General features: G+C 42.4%; 2 protein-coding genes across 2 annotated transcripts in view; both read right to left on the reverse strand.

Annotated features, from left to right (window-relative positions):
* Window positions 1–5,310, reverse strand: part of iqsec3a (IQ motif and Sec7 domain ArfGEF 3a) — a gene marked incomplete at both ends in the record, with an annotated part of 136,957 nt that extends 131,647 nt beyond the window's left edge. Inside the window, one exon of the mRNA XM_083999707.1 lies at window positions 4,631–5,310. Within this exon, the coding sequence (XP_083855833.1) occupies window positions 4,631–5,310 (680 nt within the window). The remainder of the gene's footprint in view (window positions 1–4,630) is intronic.
* A 10,709-nt stretch (window positions 5,311–16,019) lies between these two features.
* On the reverse strand, window positions 16,020–18,639 carry LOC311006397 (troponin I, slow skeletal muscle-like). The gene is made up of 6 exons (XM_083999219.1): window positions 18,554–18,639; window positions 18,025–18,066; window positions 16,964–17,095; window positions 16,779–16,868; window positions 16,383–16,587; window positions 16,020–16,291 (listed from the first exon to the last, which is right to left on the reverse strand). Exons 1-6 carry the CDS (start codon window positions 18,575–18,577, stop codon window positions 16,212–16,214), a joined length of 573 nt encoding a protein of 190 aa, XP_083855345.1. The 5' UTR covers window positions 18,578–18,639; the 3' UTR covers window positions 16,020–16,211.
* Window positions 18,640–19,192: the final 553 nt, after the last annotated feature.

Genomic DNA, 19,192 nt, shown 5'->3' on the forward strand with positions numbered 1-19,192 from the left:
AGATCGCAATGTTTCAACATCCCATTGTTCCAATATGGGATTATACTAGGCGTCATAGAGAGGAGAGAATGAAACACCATTAACCATTATTAACTCAGGTGCAAGTTGTGTGCAAAATCGTGCTGGGATCCGGGTTGTTTGGGGAACTCTCTGTGGTGCTGACCGGCCCCAGGCCAGTTATGGGATGTGGGTTACAGTTAGGGTTAGGGTTAGGTTAGCTAGGGACAATAACGTTGTTTGATGTACAACGTGCACAGGAACAGGTTTCCACTTGTGTAAGATATTGATAGTTAGGGTTCGAAACATTGAGATTTCGGAACAATGGGACATCGGAACAATGGGTTTAATATGATTGGAACAATGGGATGTCGAAACATTGACATTCCGCAATAATGGGTAATTTTCAAACTATTGGCATGTCAGAATTATGACATGGCACCCAAAGGAAAGCAGGATTTGACTTGGGACAGGCCTTGCCGCAACATTGTGACATAATCAGCCTACAAATGATTTGAGACACAGCTACTGTGTGTCGAGAAACTGTGTGAGGTTACTGTCACCTGACGATTGCCCCAGAACCAAGTGTAAGCCACGCCCCCACTCAAAGATTCACACTGTGTCTAAATACTAGCCTTTCTAGCAAACTTACAGAAACAATGATGACTGTCAGGACTGTTTTTGCAGTGATAAAATGAATCCACTATACAGTATATCTACTTTTGCTGCTGAATGTTTAGGCTATGTTCGTTCACCCAAAAGAGCCACATCAGGAAAACATGAACATCGCTCGCATTTAAACAAATTACTGCTGCTATGAATTTCAGATGAGGACAGAGTCACACAGCTTGATGTATGGAGACAAAAATACACTCACTTTCGTAATGAGCATATGGTACATGGAGATGGAGGCTAACGTGGCTCCAAAGGGTTAGCTGCTGGAGCCTCTACTGGCAAAGCTCCAGGCTCACTGATCTACGAGCATCAGCACAGAACAACGAGACACTGCAGCATCCAGCAGGCGCTCAGCATGACTACTCTTTGATGTATATTACAATGTACTGTATATGTGTGCGCGCGCTGAGCATCCCCGCATCTCTTAAGTGCTATCGGTACATCCCGTTTTTATTCATGAAGAGAGACGAGTGGGCAGGAGATGACACGCGAGATGACACGCGTACTGCGCTCCGGTTGGTACGAGGCTGCAAACGAGGGTAAGGCGGTGCAACGGGGGGAGCCGGGGGGCCGATGTGGGAAAAAAAAAAAACACGCTGACTGCCAGGTGGCATGTGGCGTGTTAGGGTTTGTGTGCATTAGTGAGTGTTTTGTGTGTAAGAGCAAGAGCTTAATATTATATGTGTGAGAGTGAGTTGGGGGGGGGGGAACAGAGAAGCACCTGGAGCTATATGAGAACCCTGGGATTTCCACCTCAGGCTACGGGATTGTTGCCTACCAGACATGCACGCGCCTTCAACGCACCACCTCGCCCACGCTCATTGCCACTCTTCTTGACTCCCTCCTGAGCACACGGCCCAACCTTCACACTCTCTCATTTCAACACACACACTCTTGGCAGCCCCAAGCGTATACAGAGAAGCAAAGGACAGGCTTGGACTGAGGGCTGCAGCCCAGCCAGGAGATGGGTTAAGTGGTGGAGAGCCTGATGGTTAGAGGATGGAGCTGAATACTGATCCAGACTGCAGACGTGGCTCCTGTAGCATCAGTGAACAGAAGACAGCAAAGACGAGATAGAAGAAGAGCAGTCAAGGAAGTAGAAGGAGTAATGAGGCAGATGGACGTAGGTAGGCTGTAAACAAAGAGATGAGGATCGTGGGGGGGGGGGATGAAAATAGCAGCAAAGGAAGCTGGAAGAGTGGGAGGAACAGAGAGCGACAGAGCGGTGGAAGAAAGAGCAGTAGACAGGATCGCTGAGTGCTTCCCTCAGATCACACACAAGCCTTCCTCAGACTCAGTAACGTGACTGCAACACTTCAGACTCTCCCGTCTGAAAAGTTAGCAGAAACAACTTCCTCCTCTCGCCACGTTCACAGCTCGGAGCTGATCTGAAGGCAGCTCTGATTTGCATTCCCCAAATTTATGCCACTGGAGGAGATGGAGGATTGCAACGACGTTAGTCGATGAGCATTTCATTTTTCATTTTGGAGCTTTGCAATGGATTTTCAACTCTCTCTTTTTCTTTTTTTCTTCTTTTTTTTTAAAAACACATAGACGAGTTGGGAAAATGGTGGTTTACAGTTGGAAATCCAGTACATCCCAGCAGTAGCGGATTACGTGGGTGCTCATTCACCCCCTCATTTCCTCACTTCACTAATTGACACAGCAACATACCCAGTCAACACACACACACACATGACTCATGCAAAGGTACTGTGGGCTAGGAAGAGCGTGGACAAATACACACACACACACACACTCCTCATTAGTAAGTGTGCATCACTTCTTCTGCTGCACTGACAGCACAGCAACTCACCATCTTGTCTGACCGGAGATCAATGCTCTGAGTGGAAATTACAATGCTGCGTCACGTCTGCTGTCTTTTATGTATCACTGCTTTTACATTAAGGGTAAGTACATACAGTATGATTGCTGTCTCAAGAGAAGGAGAGAGAGAGAGAGGAAGAGCTCTCGTCCTCCTGCTTCTTCTCATTGTTCATCATTCAGCAGAACTGTCAGGGGGCACGCTTGGTAAATCACAAATGAACCCTCTTATTGAACCTGCCCCTGACATTTATTCTCACAAACTCATATCTTTGTGTGTGTTTGTCCCATGTCTGGGTGAATCAGCGACAGCACTTGTGTTGTTGTGCACTTGTTGTCGTGTTCCTAGTATCCATGTTAATGTATATTATTCCTGATCCGCACTCTTTAGGAATTATGTCTTAATGGCAAGATAAATCAATCTGGATTAATAGAAACAATGCAAACGCAGCCGAGTGGAACAGATGGGGCTCAGTGCAGCGCGAGTTAGTGTGTGTTACGGTTCGTGTGCATGCATGTGTGTGTGTGTGTGTGTGTGTGGCTCCAGCAGAGGAAATTCATGTGACCTTGATAGTGGCGAGCAAAGAACATTCAGCACGAGGGACGGCTCTGATATACACACAGTGCATACAAAAAGTGCAAGTTCTCACTGTTTAATTCTTACACAGCAACAAATTAAAGGAGATTTAATGCATTTTTGCATTTTTTTGACACAGATCAAAAAAAAAAAAAAAGAGGCTGTGTGGATGATTCTCTGCAGCATGGCGTGGAAGGCTCATGAGGGTAAACGAATGCAGCATAAGAGGAAAACATAATGACGTCTGCGGGAAAACATGCAACTTCTTAAATCCTTCACAAATATTAATGTCATGAACTCAGTGAGTTATTTTTATGACTTAAAATTGGAACAAGTGCTTTATGTTTGTAGTTAATCTGAATTAATCATTCCAAAGTGGGAATGAACAGATGGAATAACAGAATATTTGGGGATCAACTCTGTATGGTAAAAAAACCAAACAAATATCAACAGAGAGGAAGATTCAATCTCATGGAGGTTTAGTTGTACCTCGGGAGAGAGTGTAGGGTGATTTATAAGCAACCACTAACATCTCCTTGTGTTTACCCAGATGCGTTCCTCCTGCCTTAATGAGGAACGAGCTGTTACAGCAGCTTGTACAATCAAACCGTGATCGTAGGTGTTTTTCAAACGCCAAGATGTAGACGAACCGACGTTTGTCTCAGAGTCAGTGACGTGCCCTCAGGAGCTCGTGCCTTGCTTGTTTTAAGACGCGTGTTTACAATGTCACCGTGCTCTCTCTCTCTCTCTCAGGCGAGCCTTAAAAACACACATGCATTTTGAGAAATCCACAGCTCATTCTGCATTCAGAGTGTGTGGAAGCACCCGTAACCTCATGGGCTACAATTCAGCCAAAAACATGCACTATTACTTAACCACACATACACACACAAAAAACACACCTCATCTCCTCTATCTAATCCCAGCGACTACTCTGAGACTCCCTCTGTGCTGAATGAACAAACTGCCACTGCTAAAATGCCGGCCTGGGTCCTCAAAATCAATACCCATAAAGCAGTGGATTGATTTCACAGAGCAGCGACTGGGTGAATAATGTGGAAATAGAGGAGGAGCTTGAATTACCTGTCAGAAAATTAAGCCTCAGCCTGTCAGGGAATGTGAAGTTAATCAACGGTTAAGTCATGTTTGCAAATGAGCACAGGGGCTCATACAGATGTGGAGCGGGCACTGTTGGATGATAACAGTTTATGATATTACTGTATGATCCTTGAGGATTGTTTTATAGCCCAAACACTTTTTTTTTTTGCAATATCTAAATAGGAAGTCTAATAGTTGGAAAAGAAATTGGTGTAATATTGAGTCTTTATATTCTGGTAATGTGATGAAATAATCCCACTTCTTGACACACAGTGCTGCTTCTGGCATTTTAACAAAAGGTCATTTTGGAAAAAGGCACATGACAGCACTGGTGGGAGATCAACATCCAACGAGTTGAAGCTAATATGCAGATACTATGGGATATTTATATCTCATTAAATTGCGTTTTTTTTTTTTTTTTTTTTTTTGCAGTGCACACAGCATTAAAAAGCTACTTACTCCGCTTTCCTGGCCAGTCCAACGGAGCGGCAGAGCGCGGTGGGAGTCTGCGGAACCAGGGACTTGCAGCAGGGGCTCCTCTTGTCCTCCTCGGCGGAGTCCGGGCTGGCTTGGCTCGTCTTGGGCGACTGCGGCGAGGTGGGGACGAGCTGCAGCTGCTGCGGGTGGTGGGAGGACGGCGCGGGAGGAGTCGGGTGCTGCTGCTGCTGCTGCTGCTGAGGCTGAGGCTGAGGCTGGGCCGAGAGTCCGGGAATCTGCTGCTGCTGCTGCTGCGGTTGCTGCTGTTGTTGTGGCGGCGGCTGCTGCTGCTGAGCCTGCTGCTGCTGCTGCTGATGCTGCTGCTGCTGCTGGCCGAGGTGAGCCGCGGCTTTGTTGCTGCCCGGGTGCTGATGGAGGTGGGCCGGCGCCTGTGGGCTGGCGCTGCGGTGAGTCGGGTGGTGGTGGTGGTGGTGGTGATGCTGAGGCTGAGGCTGGGGAGGAGGAGGAGCGGGCTGCTGCTGGACGTAGTGATGGGGGTCCCGTAACAGTCGATTCTCTCCGATCAGATCCTCCACCTTTCGCTCGAGCTCGTCGATGCGTTGGCGCTGCGTCTGGATCAGGCTTTGCTGGTTCTGGACGATGGTGGTGAGCTCCTTCAGGTAAAGAACGGCTTTCATTGGATTATCCAGCAGGCTCTCCATTACTGACTGTAGCTGTGGCCGTGTGCCCGGCTGTGTTGACTTTCTTCTTTAGCCGTTTTTGGCGCTGACGATGGGGCCTCTGAACGGTGCGTAACCGGGATGCTCTGGCAGCCGTCTGACGCCTCTACGCTCTGGTGGGGTTGGGTAGTCTCTCCCTCTCTTTCTCCCTCCCTCCCTCTCTCTCTCTCTCCCTCCCTCTCTCTCTCTCTCGATGCTCTGTGAGGATACCAGGAATGGTGCTGATGCAAGGGAGGGGAGGGCAGCATCAGCGGAGTGAGGAGGCGGGGCTGTAGTGGACGGGTGATGTCAACACGCAGGGGAAACATGGAAGTTCAGCCCTCGCATCCCATCGCCAGACATGGTTTCTGATGAGTCTCTTCACCTGCAAGACAAGGTTCACTTACCTGGATCGGTCTGAATAAAATTCACCCCTGCAGACTTCTATTTAAAATAATTTGCTGAATATAATTGAATCTCGGTCACTTGTCCACAATAGTAGGCTACTTCTAGAGAAGTCAAGTCTAACTCTTGTCACATCAAAGCAGGAGATAGAGAGTCTCTCCCCATGTGGTCTGCTACAAAATCTGCTGAAATTGTGTGAATTAGGCCAGTTAAACCTTGGGAAGAGCCCGTTCTCCATCTGATTGTGTGATGTGATGAGAATCGCTCGTGGTGCTGATCTTTTTTGTCACATTAAAGTGTCAGTGTTGGATGGTAACTGCCCCGCAGGGTTGGACATGAATTACACGGTGGAGAATGTAATTGCTTCCGCCTAATGCTCCTCAGTTAGCCGCTCGGTGTGGAAATGATTTAAGGTTGTGTCTTTTTGGAGGTAGATGTGAGGTTGTCTTTTGCATAGTCACTATATTGGACGGCACAGTAGTAAAGTGGTTCAACCTCTGGGTCTGTAGGGTGGCTTAGGGACGTTCTCTAGGTTACAACAGGTCTACAGGTTCAACCTCCCATTTGAAAACATGCATACTTCTTTGGTGACTTTAAATTGCATATAGGTAGTGTAAGAAAATATTTCCTATTGATGGCGTATATGGATTCTTAAAGCACTGTATTGATATTTTGTCAATAGTTTTACATGGTGATAGTCGTTTTGTGTTGCATTTGAATCTGTATTCAATCAAAGTTAATTCCTTTGATCAGACTGCACAAAAGGTGTGATGTACAATGTTAGAGGAAATATAAATACAGGTTCCGTCTGAATGTATACAAATTAACTATTTGTGCATATTATTGTGTGTGTCCTTAAAGGAGACATATTACACCCCGTTTCCACAAATTAAAATAGTTCCCAGGTGTCTTAAAAACATGTCCATGACATGCTTCGGTCAAAATACCCCAAGGATCAAACATCACAGCACTTTTTATCGGCTCAAAACAGCCCTGTTCAGAATGCCCGTTTCAGTGCCTGTCCCTTTAAATACAAATGAACCACTGCTCACCCTGCCCCACCTCTTCTACCACTACCGATATTATGCAAACTCGAAAACTAATGATATCATTGTCAGACAACCGAGGGAACAGCTCGTAAAACCACATGGATTTCAACCAAGGGATTTAATTCGTCACATTTTTGGGGCCAGAAGGGAACACCGGGACATGTTAAAGAGCCTATAAAAAGGGACTAAGAAGACTAAGAAGTTTATCTTATTAGAAAAAACTTATTAGAAAAAACTGATAAAGTTTTCATTTTGAGACATCATTTGCAGTTGAAAAAAGCCAATTAACCACAATATATTGCAGCATATTGCAATAATTACTATTGTATCAAGACAAAATATTGTATCGCAGGGCCTCTGGTCATTCCCACCCATATTGTTTACTGTATTGCAATATGTGACAAGATAACATTTCATGGACCTCATTTGGTACATGTATCGTATGGCCAGATGACCAATGCACAGCCCTGATGTCAGCCCTGTCCAGGATGTATACCTCACCCTCGCCCCATGTTACTGTACCTGGGATCATCTCTAGCGCCCCCATGACCCTGCATGGATAAGAAGTACAACCAAAGGACAGATAGATATTCACCATTTTCTAAGACACAAACATCTTGAAGTTTTTCCTCACCCTACTATGTGGAGACAGTGGCATGAATTTTTTCAAACTGGATTAGGCAAATTCATCTGCTCTTCAGTCTGTGCCTCAGTATCTCTGATTCAACCAAAACGGAAAGAAGAAGAAAAAAAAAACAAGTCAACCAGACAGTTAGCACGCAAGCAGGCATAGCACAGGGAGGAAATGGATTTTTGGTCTGCAAAGATGATCCCTCCTGATAGACACTGAAGTGATATCTCACTGAGAGGGTACTCGGCTGCTGCTTATGCTGTATAGTGTGATGGTTCAGATTCACTTTTAAGCATTGAAATGTGGAGGAATTGATACTCCATTATAATGCGAAGGAAATCATGTTTGCGTGTATAATAGGCCTAATTAATTGTGTTTTTGTTTGACAGAACTTTTTCCACTGACAAGACGATTCAAATGGAAAACTGATGTTTATTCATGATCTTTTTTGAAACCCAAAGGGTGCCCACATTCAGCTTGAGTGAATTACTGTTAATTAGTGTCAGAGTCTAATGAAGCAAATGACAGTCTGCCAGATCCATCCAGAATAGAAATGGCATTAATGATATGCTGTGATGAATGCTGTTTGTTAAGAGAACAGAGGGAAAAAATACTCATTTTCTTTTGACAAAGACATTGTTAAAAGTTTCATCAAACTTCTTTTAAAAGAGCCCAGAGGAAACATAAATATCGTATGACCTTGAGGCAGTGAAATACTAGGACCACAGTGGTGAGCCAATGTGGGTGCAGCCAAGTCCTCCCCTCCATATGGCTGCTTTACAAGCTGCATGAAGTGAAAAACGGTGAGTGCACCCGCCCAGCGACACATGGCTGGACGGAGCCAAAAATGAGTTTTTACAGCAGGATTGTTAAAATGGAAATGGTACCAGCGGTGACTTTGGAGCTTGGGTAACATCTGCAAGGTTCTGCCTTACTTATTATAGACTCTCTGCTGGGGAAGAGGTGCAACCCACCTTTAACACCAATTACCTCACAGAGGAGTCTGAAGCCTGAGAGGGTCACACATCCTTGATCTGAGACGACAAGGACGAGGCTCAAAGTGTGATATGAATACTCAAGTTACTGTGGATCTAAAGATGAGAAAACTTCAGGTGCCCTTTAGTACAAAAAAAACACACATACACATACAGAAACCTATACTTTGAATTTGAATTTCATCACATTTAAAACCTGTACAACCTTAGAGAGACCGCTGACATTCACATTCAGATTTCTAAAAGTTGAAAAGTTGGTCGGCTGTGTTGGAGTTTTGCCCCGTCTTCGGATCCTCCTCCAGAACTTTTCATTTTAAACTGTGTTATATCAATATAGGCTCACTCCCCAGAGAGCCGTTGTATCTCGGGTGTGTTGCTAAGTTGAAAGTAGACCGGCTGCATTCTGCCTCTCATTATTCACTGGCTTTTTGATGCAGAGTCTAACAGACACACGCTGAGCACACTGTTGTGAACCCGATGCAACATTCAGAGAAATAGTCATCTTTCGAAACAAAGAGTGTCTCAAACAAATAAGCTTTTGACATTGTTTTTAGTTTGTTTTTTTGAATGGCCATAGTACTCAGCACCTTCATGTATATTCATTCTATCACCACAGCGGCCAGAGTAATTCCTCCCTTTACCCCATATTTCAAAATAAAAGCTCTATTCTTTGGCTCTTCTGCTACTCATTAATATTGATGAATGACCTGTTGCTTAAACTTGATTTTATGCCCCAAGATAAGTCATTGGTTTTGGATGTTTTATGTGTCATTACTATCCCCCAAAAAAACCCAAAAAACAATGAGAAAGAAAAGATTCATCAAAAGTGAAGCCGTCATCATCAGCTCTTTTGCTTGTGAAAGATGCCAACGAAAGTCGATCAAGACGATGTAGTAAAAACACGAGACAGAAGGGAGACAGATTAAACATTTTTTCCAAGGACTTTGGAGCATTAACACCATTAAGGGCGATAAGATCAGACGACAAGATAGAGCAATTAATGTCAGGTAGAGATTAATTGCTCGCGACACTTCGCTTCATTAGCGACAGATGAGCAAGTCACTAAGTTACTGACACAGCTTCTGGTAAGAAAACCACTTCAAATGATTTAGCTAAGGAAACACTTATTTAATTTTTACACAGCATGTAGCTGTCTTTTTTTTGAAAGGGTAGATTTGGGAACTAAAGGTCATCTTTTAATACAAGCAAGACTAATAAGTGTGTGTAATCCATCTGGTAGGTGTTCACTCTGAATCTAAATGTTGGGGACACTATGAAAAGTCAGACGATCACCAAGGTCATCATCCTCTGGGTCTGGGCAAACTTCTGGGCTAAATCAGTCTAATAGTTGTTCCAACATTTCAATATGGATCAGATACGTGCACCTGTCAACCAGTACTGTCAACCCCTCAGTCAGACTTCCTATAGGTTGGCTGAAGACGAGGTTAAACTGACATATGGATATGGATATCCATATATGGATATGAAGAACTTAATCAGCCACAAACTGGAAATTCATCTTTAGGAGATGTACTATAAAAAAAATGCACACAAGTTACCTCCACACCACTACAACAAAGTCAAGGGCACTAAACTTCTATTCTATTCTACCGAGTCTTATTTCCATGTTTTATCTTGGAAGCGCTTCAGACAAAAGATTTCTAATGTTTCTCCTCATTCAAATCCGATGTTTTAACCATTAAGAGTAAAAGGCGCCCACGGTGAAGGCAGAAAACACTGGAGACTCTTCTCATGACACACACTGCTGAAGAGAGTCCAGGTAAAACCCATTATTCTTTATTGATTTGCCCTAATGTCTCTGCACAGTGGAGGAGATGGAGATAAAAGAGAAAAGACGAGTAACAGGGGTTTCAAGTGCTCAGTCAAGTAAGAAGAGGGTTATGTGAAAGGACCCACAATTGAGGGTGTAAGAATTTGTCTATTCAGTTTAGTTAGTTAATTTCATTTTGTTTAGTGGCAGCAATGTTATTTCCAAATAACAATGGCTACATAATGTTTGGTGCTGCTGCCGAATAGCTGTTGTCGGATGAAACAACATCTTCCATGGAGACAAGGTTCCAACATCGCTTATAATAATTTACTGAGACACATTTGCTCCCAGGAGACCTGAGGAGTCGAAGGATCAGCAGAATGGGTTTCTCCCAATGTGTCATAAAGGGCGACTTTGATTACCCTAGGTTGAGGATTCCCAGGAATTAGCCGTAGTTTTGAACTGTGTTGTAAATTGGATAAACTACCAAATAAAAAGGTGTTCAGAAGTTGGATATCAGATCTGATCTGTACTGTATTTTTTTGGTTGTATACCTTTTTAAAAGCTTCAACCTGATTAAACCAAGGGGAATCTTTAATGGGTGCATCTTGTTGACCCCTGGTCAGCTCGGGAGTTCAAAACCAATACCCATCAGCCCCCTCTCCTTCCCTGTTGGCTCAGAGGAGATCAATAACGAGAGGGGAACAAGGCCGCCGGCACCTATTGTAGATTAACTTAAAGACGTTTGGTGTGATGGGTGGAAAAGGCTGCATGGTGCGGTGCTGTGATTATGCACACTGGCTGCATATTTTGAGGTGATTGATTGCTCAGTTTAATGTTGAGCTCTTCCCAAAGTGAGCGATAAAAAGGTTTCCTCAACAGTTTTCTTCAAGGTCTTGAATGAGAATTACATGTGGATTTGTTTCAATTTGGTGTGTAGTAAAACACATATCTACACGTGGTGAAATAGCACAGTAATGACGGTAGCACGTCCTCACTGTGAACTACTGGGCTTTTAACCGTATTAAGAAGCACTTCACACAGTGCATTAAAAGGTGTGTGAATACTTCATGTGGCAACTCAGAAAAATCTGCCAATACTCTGCATCTCATTCCCGTATTGACTCACTTTTCTCTGTGATTTATAGACTGCCTCTAGCATATTCAGCAAGGGGAATATATGAAAGGAATGGAGATAAACCTAAGCCTATCACAGGTAGGTGGGACGAGGCCTGACCTGCTGTGATCCACCACTGAAGCTGATGAAACAGCCCTGAAACCGCATTTATGTGGGAGAAACACCAAAAAAGCACAGAAAATACTCATTGTGAAGAGGGGCCCTTCACTCTTCCACTTAATGCATCCATCCTGCAATAAATAACACTTTGTACTAGGGGTGACCTCGAATAGTCGACTATTCGACGGCAAAAGGTGCCACTATGTTGCTATGGCGAGGTCGACATACAGTACTGAACTCATACGTCACATCTGGTTGAGGATACTGTCACGACAAAAGTTAAAATAACTGAATACCTGGTATGAATGACAATAAAGGTATTCAATTCAATTCAAAAGTAAAAATATACCGTCAACGGTATTCTTTGCTGGCCTCCGCCAAGTTTTACCGTCATTCTCTCGTCCACTAAATTGACATTTGGTTTGCCGTCTGCCGGACCCCATGTGAACGCAGCATAAGGTTGAGTAAGTACTTATTTCAACCCAAATCATGAACTTTTCCTAAACATAACCAAGTTGTTTTGGTGCCTGAACCTAATCAAGCCATTGTAGTAATCATGGCGACAAAGTAACTATAACTATAACAACAACCAAGGCATGGTATGGGTCATGTAAACTGATTGATGCTCATGTTGGCTATGTAGCAACAGCAAATAATAGCTTCTTTAAAAAAACATTAGTGCTGTTGAGTGCTGAGAGAACTGAGTTGGACTCATTTTGCAACTTTTAGTTCAAGTTCAAGTGAGGTGACGTTAACTCTCAACCTCTCTGCCGGGTCAGATGGATTAGCAGTGGATTGGAAATGTACATCTCTCCATCCTTTTGTTTCCAGTCATTTCTGTCTGTTGCCTGCAAATGTATCAGTGAGGTTGCAAAGAGAGTCACTGCTCACACCGAATCCAATTAACACTTCTTGATTGAGGGGAGCAAATTGTACTGCATATACTGCATGTGTGTGTTTTGCTCTGTTTAAAACCCTTGAATCTAACAGTCTAATGCTTTATTTTTTCTCTCTAAAAGCTCCTTTTCGGTGCCATTACCTCCAAATATAGACAGAAAAGAAACAGGATTTGCCCTCAAGCTGCTTATTTGTCACATCAACACAGAAAGCTGTGAACACATACAGTAGCTCTTTTAATGCTGCATGAGCCCAGAGGTTAAAAAAAAGGCTTTTCACAGTTTGTAGCCCAAAACCAACAGGGGAAGGTGAAAGTGGGGAAGTAAATGAATAAATCCTCACTTGCTTCCTCAGAAAACATTGTATTTGTTCTGCTGGTTCCTGTGTATAGGTAAACAGAGCTAGCTTTGGCTGAGGCTGTCCCATTTTAAAACACCAGGTCTAATCTCGCTTGTCAGTTGAAAACAGTATCACTGTGGCAGTGTGTTTTTGTTCCAGGAGTGCACACAAAAAGGAACCCTGAGAAAAGCTTAATAACATTCATATTTTTGTGTACCATGTTTGCGCTTTTGTGAATCAGGTTCGGCATCATTTATCACTTCATATTGAAAAAGGACAGGATCGTGACTGTAATCAAAAGGGTTTAACATCACTAAACATTCTATTTTCAGGTCATTAACTCAGGTTTGTACAAAAGCCTGAAATGGCAAGATTTTTTTTTTTAAGTTAAGTTTGAAGATAAGTTTTTTCCTGCAGTGAAAGGCTGGTGAAATATTTTTTCTTTCTTTTTTAGGATCAAGTTTGTTTTTCAAGTTGTGAAAAAACATTATTTCTTTTCTTCAAAAAATATTTTGGTAGGTATTTGCTTTTTTTTGTTAGTTTGTTTTGGTCTGTTTTATTTCACATGGAAGAAAACTTGACAATGATCCTAAAAAATAGATATAACGGACATCTTTGCGTGGAAGTTTTGATTATAATTTTAAAAGTTTAAAAGAGAGAACACACTGACTTGCAATGTGCTGCAAAATATGTGCTATCAAAATATAGTCTGACTTAGAAAACCTCTGGCCCAACACCCAGCATAAGTCACTGTGGACGTGTTTGAACAGTACATCACATTACAGTAGATGCTCATTAGTGCCCTTTTTTTTTTTTGTTGTTGCCACTTCTACACCATCTTGCTGAAGGACATTTTGACAAGACACATGACTGCTTGCGTACACAACATTAAGGATTAAGTCTGCAGCTCCCAGTCACAGGGCAGTGTGTCTAATCACCAGGCCACCCTCTGTTACTGTCGACTCAATATTCCCTCCCCCCTTCAGCAATAAACACACTGCTCGTGCTGTATGACATCCATCACACATCCTCATCAGGACACGTACGTACACACCACAAACACCCTAATCTGTGCCAGTGTTTCCTTTGCCGACTAACACTCATTTTTCTTTTCCTTTTGGGTTATTTCATGAGTGAAATGAGCTGGCACCGCTTAGAGCCACAGTGGTAATTATTTATTGTCAGGCTCCACTTGTTCTTCCATCTCACTACCTGTGGAAATGCAGTTTCTTTTCTCCTAAAGAATGAGGATCAAGAGTTGTAGAACACGAGGGAATAGCTAGAGGGAGTTTCTTAATGTCATCCTTTTTTCTTTTTTCTTTATACATCCCAAAATAACAAATCATGGTTTTAAGATAGTGTTGAGAAACTCCCATGTACAGTGCTGCCAAAAGCGGATCTTCTCCATCTCGAGGACTGGGAAGTGAGTAAACTGCAGACTTTTAAAAACAATCTGCATCTGTGTGCAACTGACAATTTTTCTATTAATAACAGCCAGACTTTTTCACAGGTGCTGCTTTCGGAGTGGTGCCCCCCTGTTTCTTTTAACTTTCTGTACAAAAACAAAACTTTCTCAATCATAATAAGTAAATAGTTCTTTTCTAAGATGAGTAATTATCTGTCAAACTTCAAATTGGCATATAAAATATTTTAGGCTTTTCACTTTTAAGAATATTGTTCATTTTGAAAAATCTAAAATTGCATATGTGCCATAAAATTGAACTGAGAATTGTTTAAACTAGAAACAAATTATGATTTCTTATGTTGTCCTGAATTTCCAAAGCTGACTACATCCTATTCAGTTACCTGTGTTTTTTTTTTGTTTTTTTTTAACATTTACCACAGTAGATGTATTAGAGCAACTGTGGACTGCCATCAAGTGGCACTAACTGTACAGCACAAGTGTGACCAGACTGCTGCAGCCCACCGACACCGTGTCTGTGGTTTTGGCACATCTCGCCACACTTGAATGTGTTTGTCATCTCAACGGGTTTCCTGGGAGACACCAGCGTCATGACCTCTGCATTGTACTTAACAGACACCATCATGTGGTGTTGACATGAATGCACTCTGGATATCACATCTGGAACATTTGTTCTATGTGAAGGTCGCTCTCATCGGTGCCCGTTTATTTATAGACCCACAGAACATGTACCCAGACTTTTCATAACCAGCCTGCCAAGACTGAGAGCAAGGGCAGACAAGAGGCTGTATATCAGCTTTTCAACATGAGCACAAATCTCAGCCCGACGCACATGTATTAAACGTGGCACATGTAGATTGATAGGACAAACAGAGATGAGAAGGATGTGGGTTTTCATCATTCATATGTCACACAATCATCAGACATTGTTATCCAGCCGGACTGTGAGTGTGGGTTAGTGGACTCTGACATGTTGGAGTGACGTCTACTCGCCATTTAATCACTCCTCTTTCCATAAACAGCCCATAAAGCAACACAATAAACCAAGTGAAGCACACATTCTGGGATCTTTAGGCTATTGTTGGTGTAACCGTCATATTCCAAATAGCAATGGCGGTGTGACAACCTCTCGTCAACCCACTGACACATACAGGAGAAGCACATGCATGCATGCAATGTGTATAGGACAACAATGGCAGTGCAAGGGGATTGGGGGGTTGGGGGTTTGGGGGTTAGATATCCAGCTCAAGTTTTGCTTTCCACGGCTGGGAGCTATGGAGGACAACAACATGGCTAAAAATACTCAGCCCAGGTGTTTGAAGATTCACCATCTGCTGGAAAGTCACATCTCCTGTGGGTTGATTTTATCATCAAACTACTTTAAATATATCTCATGAAGTAGTAGTTCCATTAAACTCCAAAGTAAATTTGATTCTGCTCATTATTCCTACAATTAAAGTGAAATTAAAACGAGCAAAACATAATTCTCATACTTGCCAAAAAACCACCTTGGCAGGCATTATCATATTGGAGGCTGATTGTCTTCTGAATGTAATGAGAGCACTGCTCATTGGAAATTCCCAGAGCTTCATCTTCATTTTATCAGCAATCCGCTCCATTTCAGTTCAGTGAGTTTACTTTGAAAGCATTCTTTCACTCCTCTTTTTATGGCTGTGGCTGCAAGATCTATTTAAACACTATGAAGTTCAGTTTAGGTAGGTAACACCTGTTGTTCCCCCTCCCTTGACTTTTCATGCTCCTTTTTTTAATCCATCATCGGCTAAGCTGCTTTCCATCCTCTCGCATGCCGCACATAAACAAATGGGTGCCAGTAAAATGAAACATGATAAAGTCAGGTACAGATATGGAACATCAGAGACTTGAAACAATATCTGTTTATTTGGATCCACTTTAATTTTCTAAAGATGTCATAACAAAACAGAAATGGTAATAAAAAACATCAGGTCTCTACTCATCCTACACTTTAAGTGCTTTGAGTTATTGCTTAGGAAACGGCCAACAAGTAAATGCAGGCGCTGCATATGAACTTGGGGAAGGGGAGGTTGTACATGCTTGAATCTGAGGTCAATTAGCGCTGAGATAATTATTCTTTATATCTGTCTGGCTGGCTTCCTTATCCTGCTTTTAGCTCAGAGTCTCACTGCGCTCCGCCGCCTGTATCGAACATCTTCTTACGGCCCTCCATGCCTGACATGGCCTCCACATTCTTACGCCAGTCTTCAGCAGTAGGGGCCTGGGATTAAAGAAATGAATGGACGATCAAAATGAATGCCAAGAAGGAGACTTATCCTTCCTTAGTAACAACAACTTGTAAGTCTTTCATACGTTACCTTGTCCGTTTTGACGTCCTCCTTCTTCACAGACTTGAGGTTAGCTCTGAGGTCCATCGAGCCCTTGTGTTTGGAGCCCAGCAGAGCTCTCATCATCTCATCTGCTGACACCCTCACCTTCCTCAGGGCAGGCTTCTTGAACTTACCACCAAGATCCTGTACCTTCAGCTTCAGCTCATGGATCTAAAAATAAAAACCACAACGCAATCAAAGCAAATTTCATTCAAGATTGAATTTGCTAAAACTGCAGGAAAAATGACAGTCCAGCAGATTTCTATTTAAAATAATTTTTCTCTCTGTTTTCAAGCCAAAGAGAAAATTTAAAATATTGACTGAACTGTACAAAATAATGTGTGGGATGTTCAGAGACTTACATCTTTGTTGTGCTTGACCACTTTGGATTCACAGTCATATCTCTCCTCATCCACAACATCAATTTTTGAATGAAGCTGTTTGCACAGTTTCTGACAGGAGAATAACAAACATATTACTCAAATGTGTTTATGTATTTCCTGATGTTGGGGGGGGGGGGGGGTCTTTTGTGGTTCATGACCCTTACTTGTAGCTCATCCATTGGCATTCCAGACAGCTGCAAAGGAGGCAACTTCTCTCCTAGATAGCGCACTTTCTCATCCTCTCGATCCTGCCTCTCCCGCTCCAGATCCTCACAGGCTCTTGTGAGGAGAAGTATCTGATTGGACAAAAACAGATACCAATCACAAGGACAAGGCAGGGAAATCAGAGGAGAACGGATCAGTTGAGGCCTCAATTAACTCCACATCAATATTGGGCAAAAACATCAATTGGTTCAATTTACAGTATTTTCAGTACTACATGAATACCCTGTCACAATATCTTGTTTAATATTTAGCAGTGCTTCCCAACCAGGAACCACCACAGTTGACAGTCACAGTCCGAGTTAGTGAACTAAAAAAATATACATAGGCTACATTTATTAAGTTATGTTAGGGAATGTTTTTTATATCAGGTCAGCTATAACACCTTAACACCACTAGCTGTGACTGAGTGTGGTGTGAATACCAGTTAGCAAGCAACCAGAGAGGCCTTAAAATAAGCATAGCTAAAAATAACAGCAACAACAGTTGTGACAGTTAGCTAAAAATAATGGATCTAAATCGCTGATATGTTAGCTAATTCTTGGATCATGGTTGAATTGTTAGGACAAATGATTGAAATATATAAAAGGGGAAAAGTGAAGGATAAGTGGGGAAACAGATAAAAGTTTTAGATACTGTTAGCTAAATTAGCTAAACCAGCTAATGGAGAAACGAGGGGTAAAAGTTCTGCCATTCGTAGTATAATAAATCTGACTAAAACATGAATGTTTAATTGCATTTTAATTTTACATAATTAGTGTTTCAAATGTTTCAAAGGAAGACATAATGGAGCTGTCAAGTTGAGTGGGTTTTATCTGACCCTATAGTTTCCTCTTTATTTTGTATGTACTTGTTATTCTTGTACTTATTTATACTTAATCATCTTTCTCGTTTGTTTGTTTGCACAAATAGCCCAAATCAGATTCCTTGTACAGTAAATGTAATAACTTCTTGGGAATAAAAGTTATTCTGATTCTGGTCATCTGGTAGGTATTACACTCACCTTTAGGGAGAGCTTGCGAGAAGCCGAAATCTTCGACTTCGGCTGTGGGGGGGAAAAAAGGTTTGTTAATAATTAACAATTAAAATTCAGTCATCAATCAGCTATTGACATTTTTCAGGTTTGTAAACAGCAACATATACATTTATTAAGTGCACACATTTCAAAATACATCTTGCAATGAGTTGCATCAACTGAAACTGATGGTTAAAAACCTCAAGGGTTCATTGAGGGTTTTTAGAGATATAGGTACTGCTCAGCTGGCCAGGCTTTAAACGTACAGTATGCTATGCACATGTACCGTAAAATATGCATGGGAGGACCTGTGAGAGTCAAACCTGACAGCACTCAATGCAGCAACATGTGAAAAGATAATGCTTTATTATTAGGGTGCAGTCAAGGGGAAAGCTCTCAGGGAGGCTGATAACAAATCTGACAGATAACCACTGCCAGCTCTTTGCTATGTGCATAAGGACAATGTGTCCCCTCTCCATGCATGGAGGATTAACACTGTGGAGTATAACTGGCTCACCTTTTCCCCCCCTTTGGGATTCATCGTGCTGGGTCTGTTGGGCTCCTGAAACGGCAAACAGTGACAAATGAGAGGGTGATGATGCTACTGTATGGGCATCCACAATGAGGTTTACATGGGACAATAAAAGAAGTTCTGCTTATTTTATATTTAGCTTTCATGAACCATGACAGAAGCAGTCACAGATGAAGGACATCAAGACTTTTCTTACCTCTCTCTGTGGTTTAGTTCCACAACAACACACAACAACACACAGGAGACACAGAGGTGTGTATTAGTGCAGTTTAAGGGAAACACGTCACCCCACTGATTCACATTGTAATTTGACCCATCGCAGCGCCGCATAGCACACAAAGTCCTCAGCATCCCAGGACGAGAGGATTAAAGCAAAGAACGGTGCCCTCCACTAAATTCAGCATCATCTCAGTTTTTTTGCAGTAAGACTAATGACAGCTCAGCAGCTCTGTTTAACAGCTACATCTGTATCTGACAACTGAGAGGATCCACACAGCAGTAGCAGAAATGACATGTCAAATATCTGATGACCAAGTCTACCCGTTATTATTTTTACAAATATTTTACTCAATATAAATGTTACTGTTGCAAAACTGGTATATCATTGCCCTATTGTCTATTACA

Source organism: Trachurus trachurus (genome assembly GCF_905171665.1).
Source record: "Trachurus trachurus genome assembly, chromosome: 23".
NCBI lineage: Eukaryota > Metazoa > Chordata > Actinopteri > Carangiformes > Carangidae > Trachurus > Trachurus trachurus.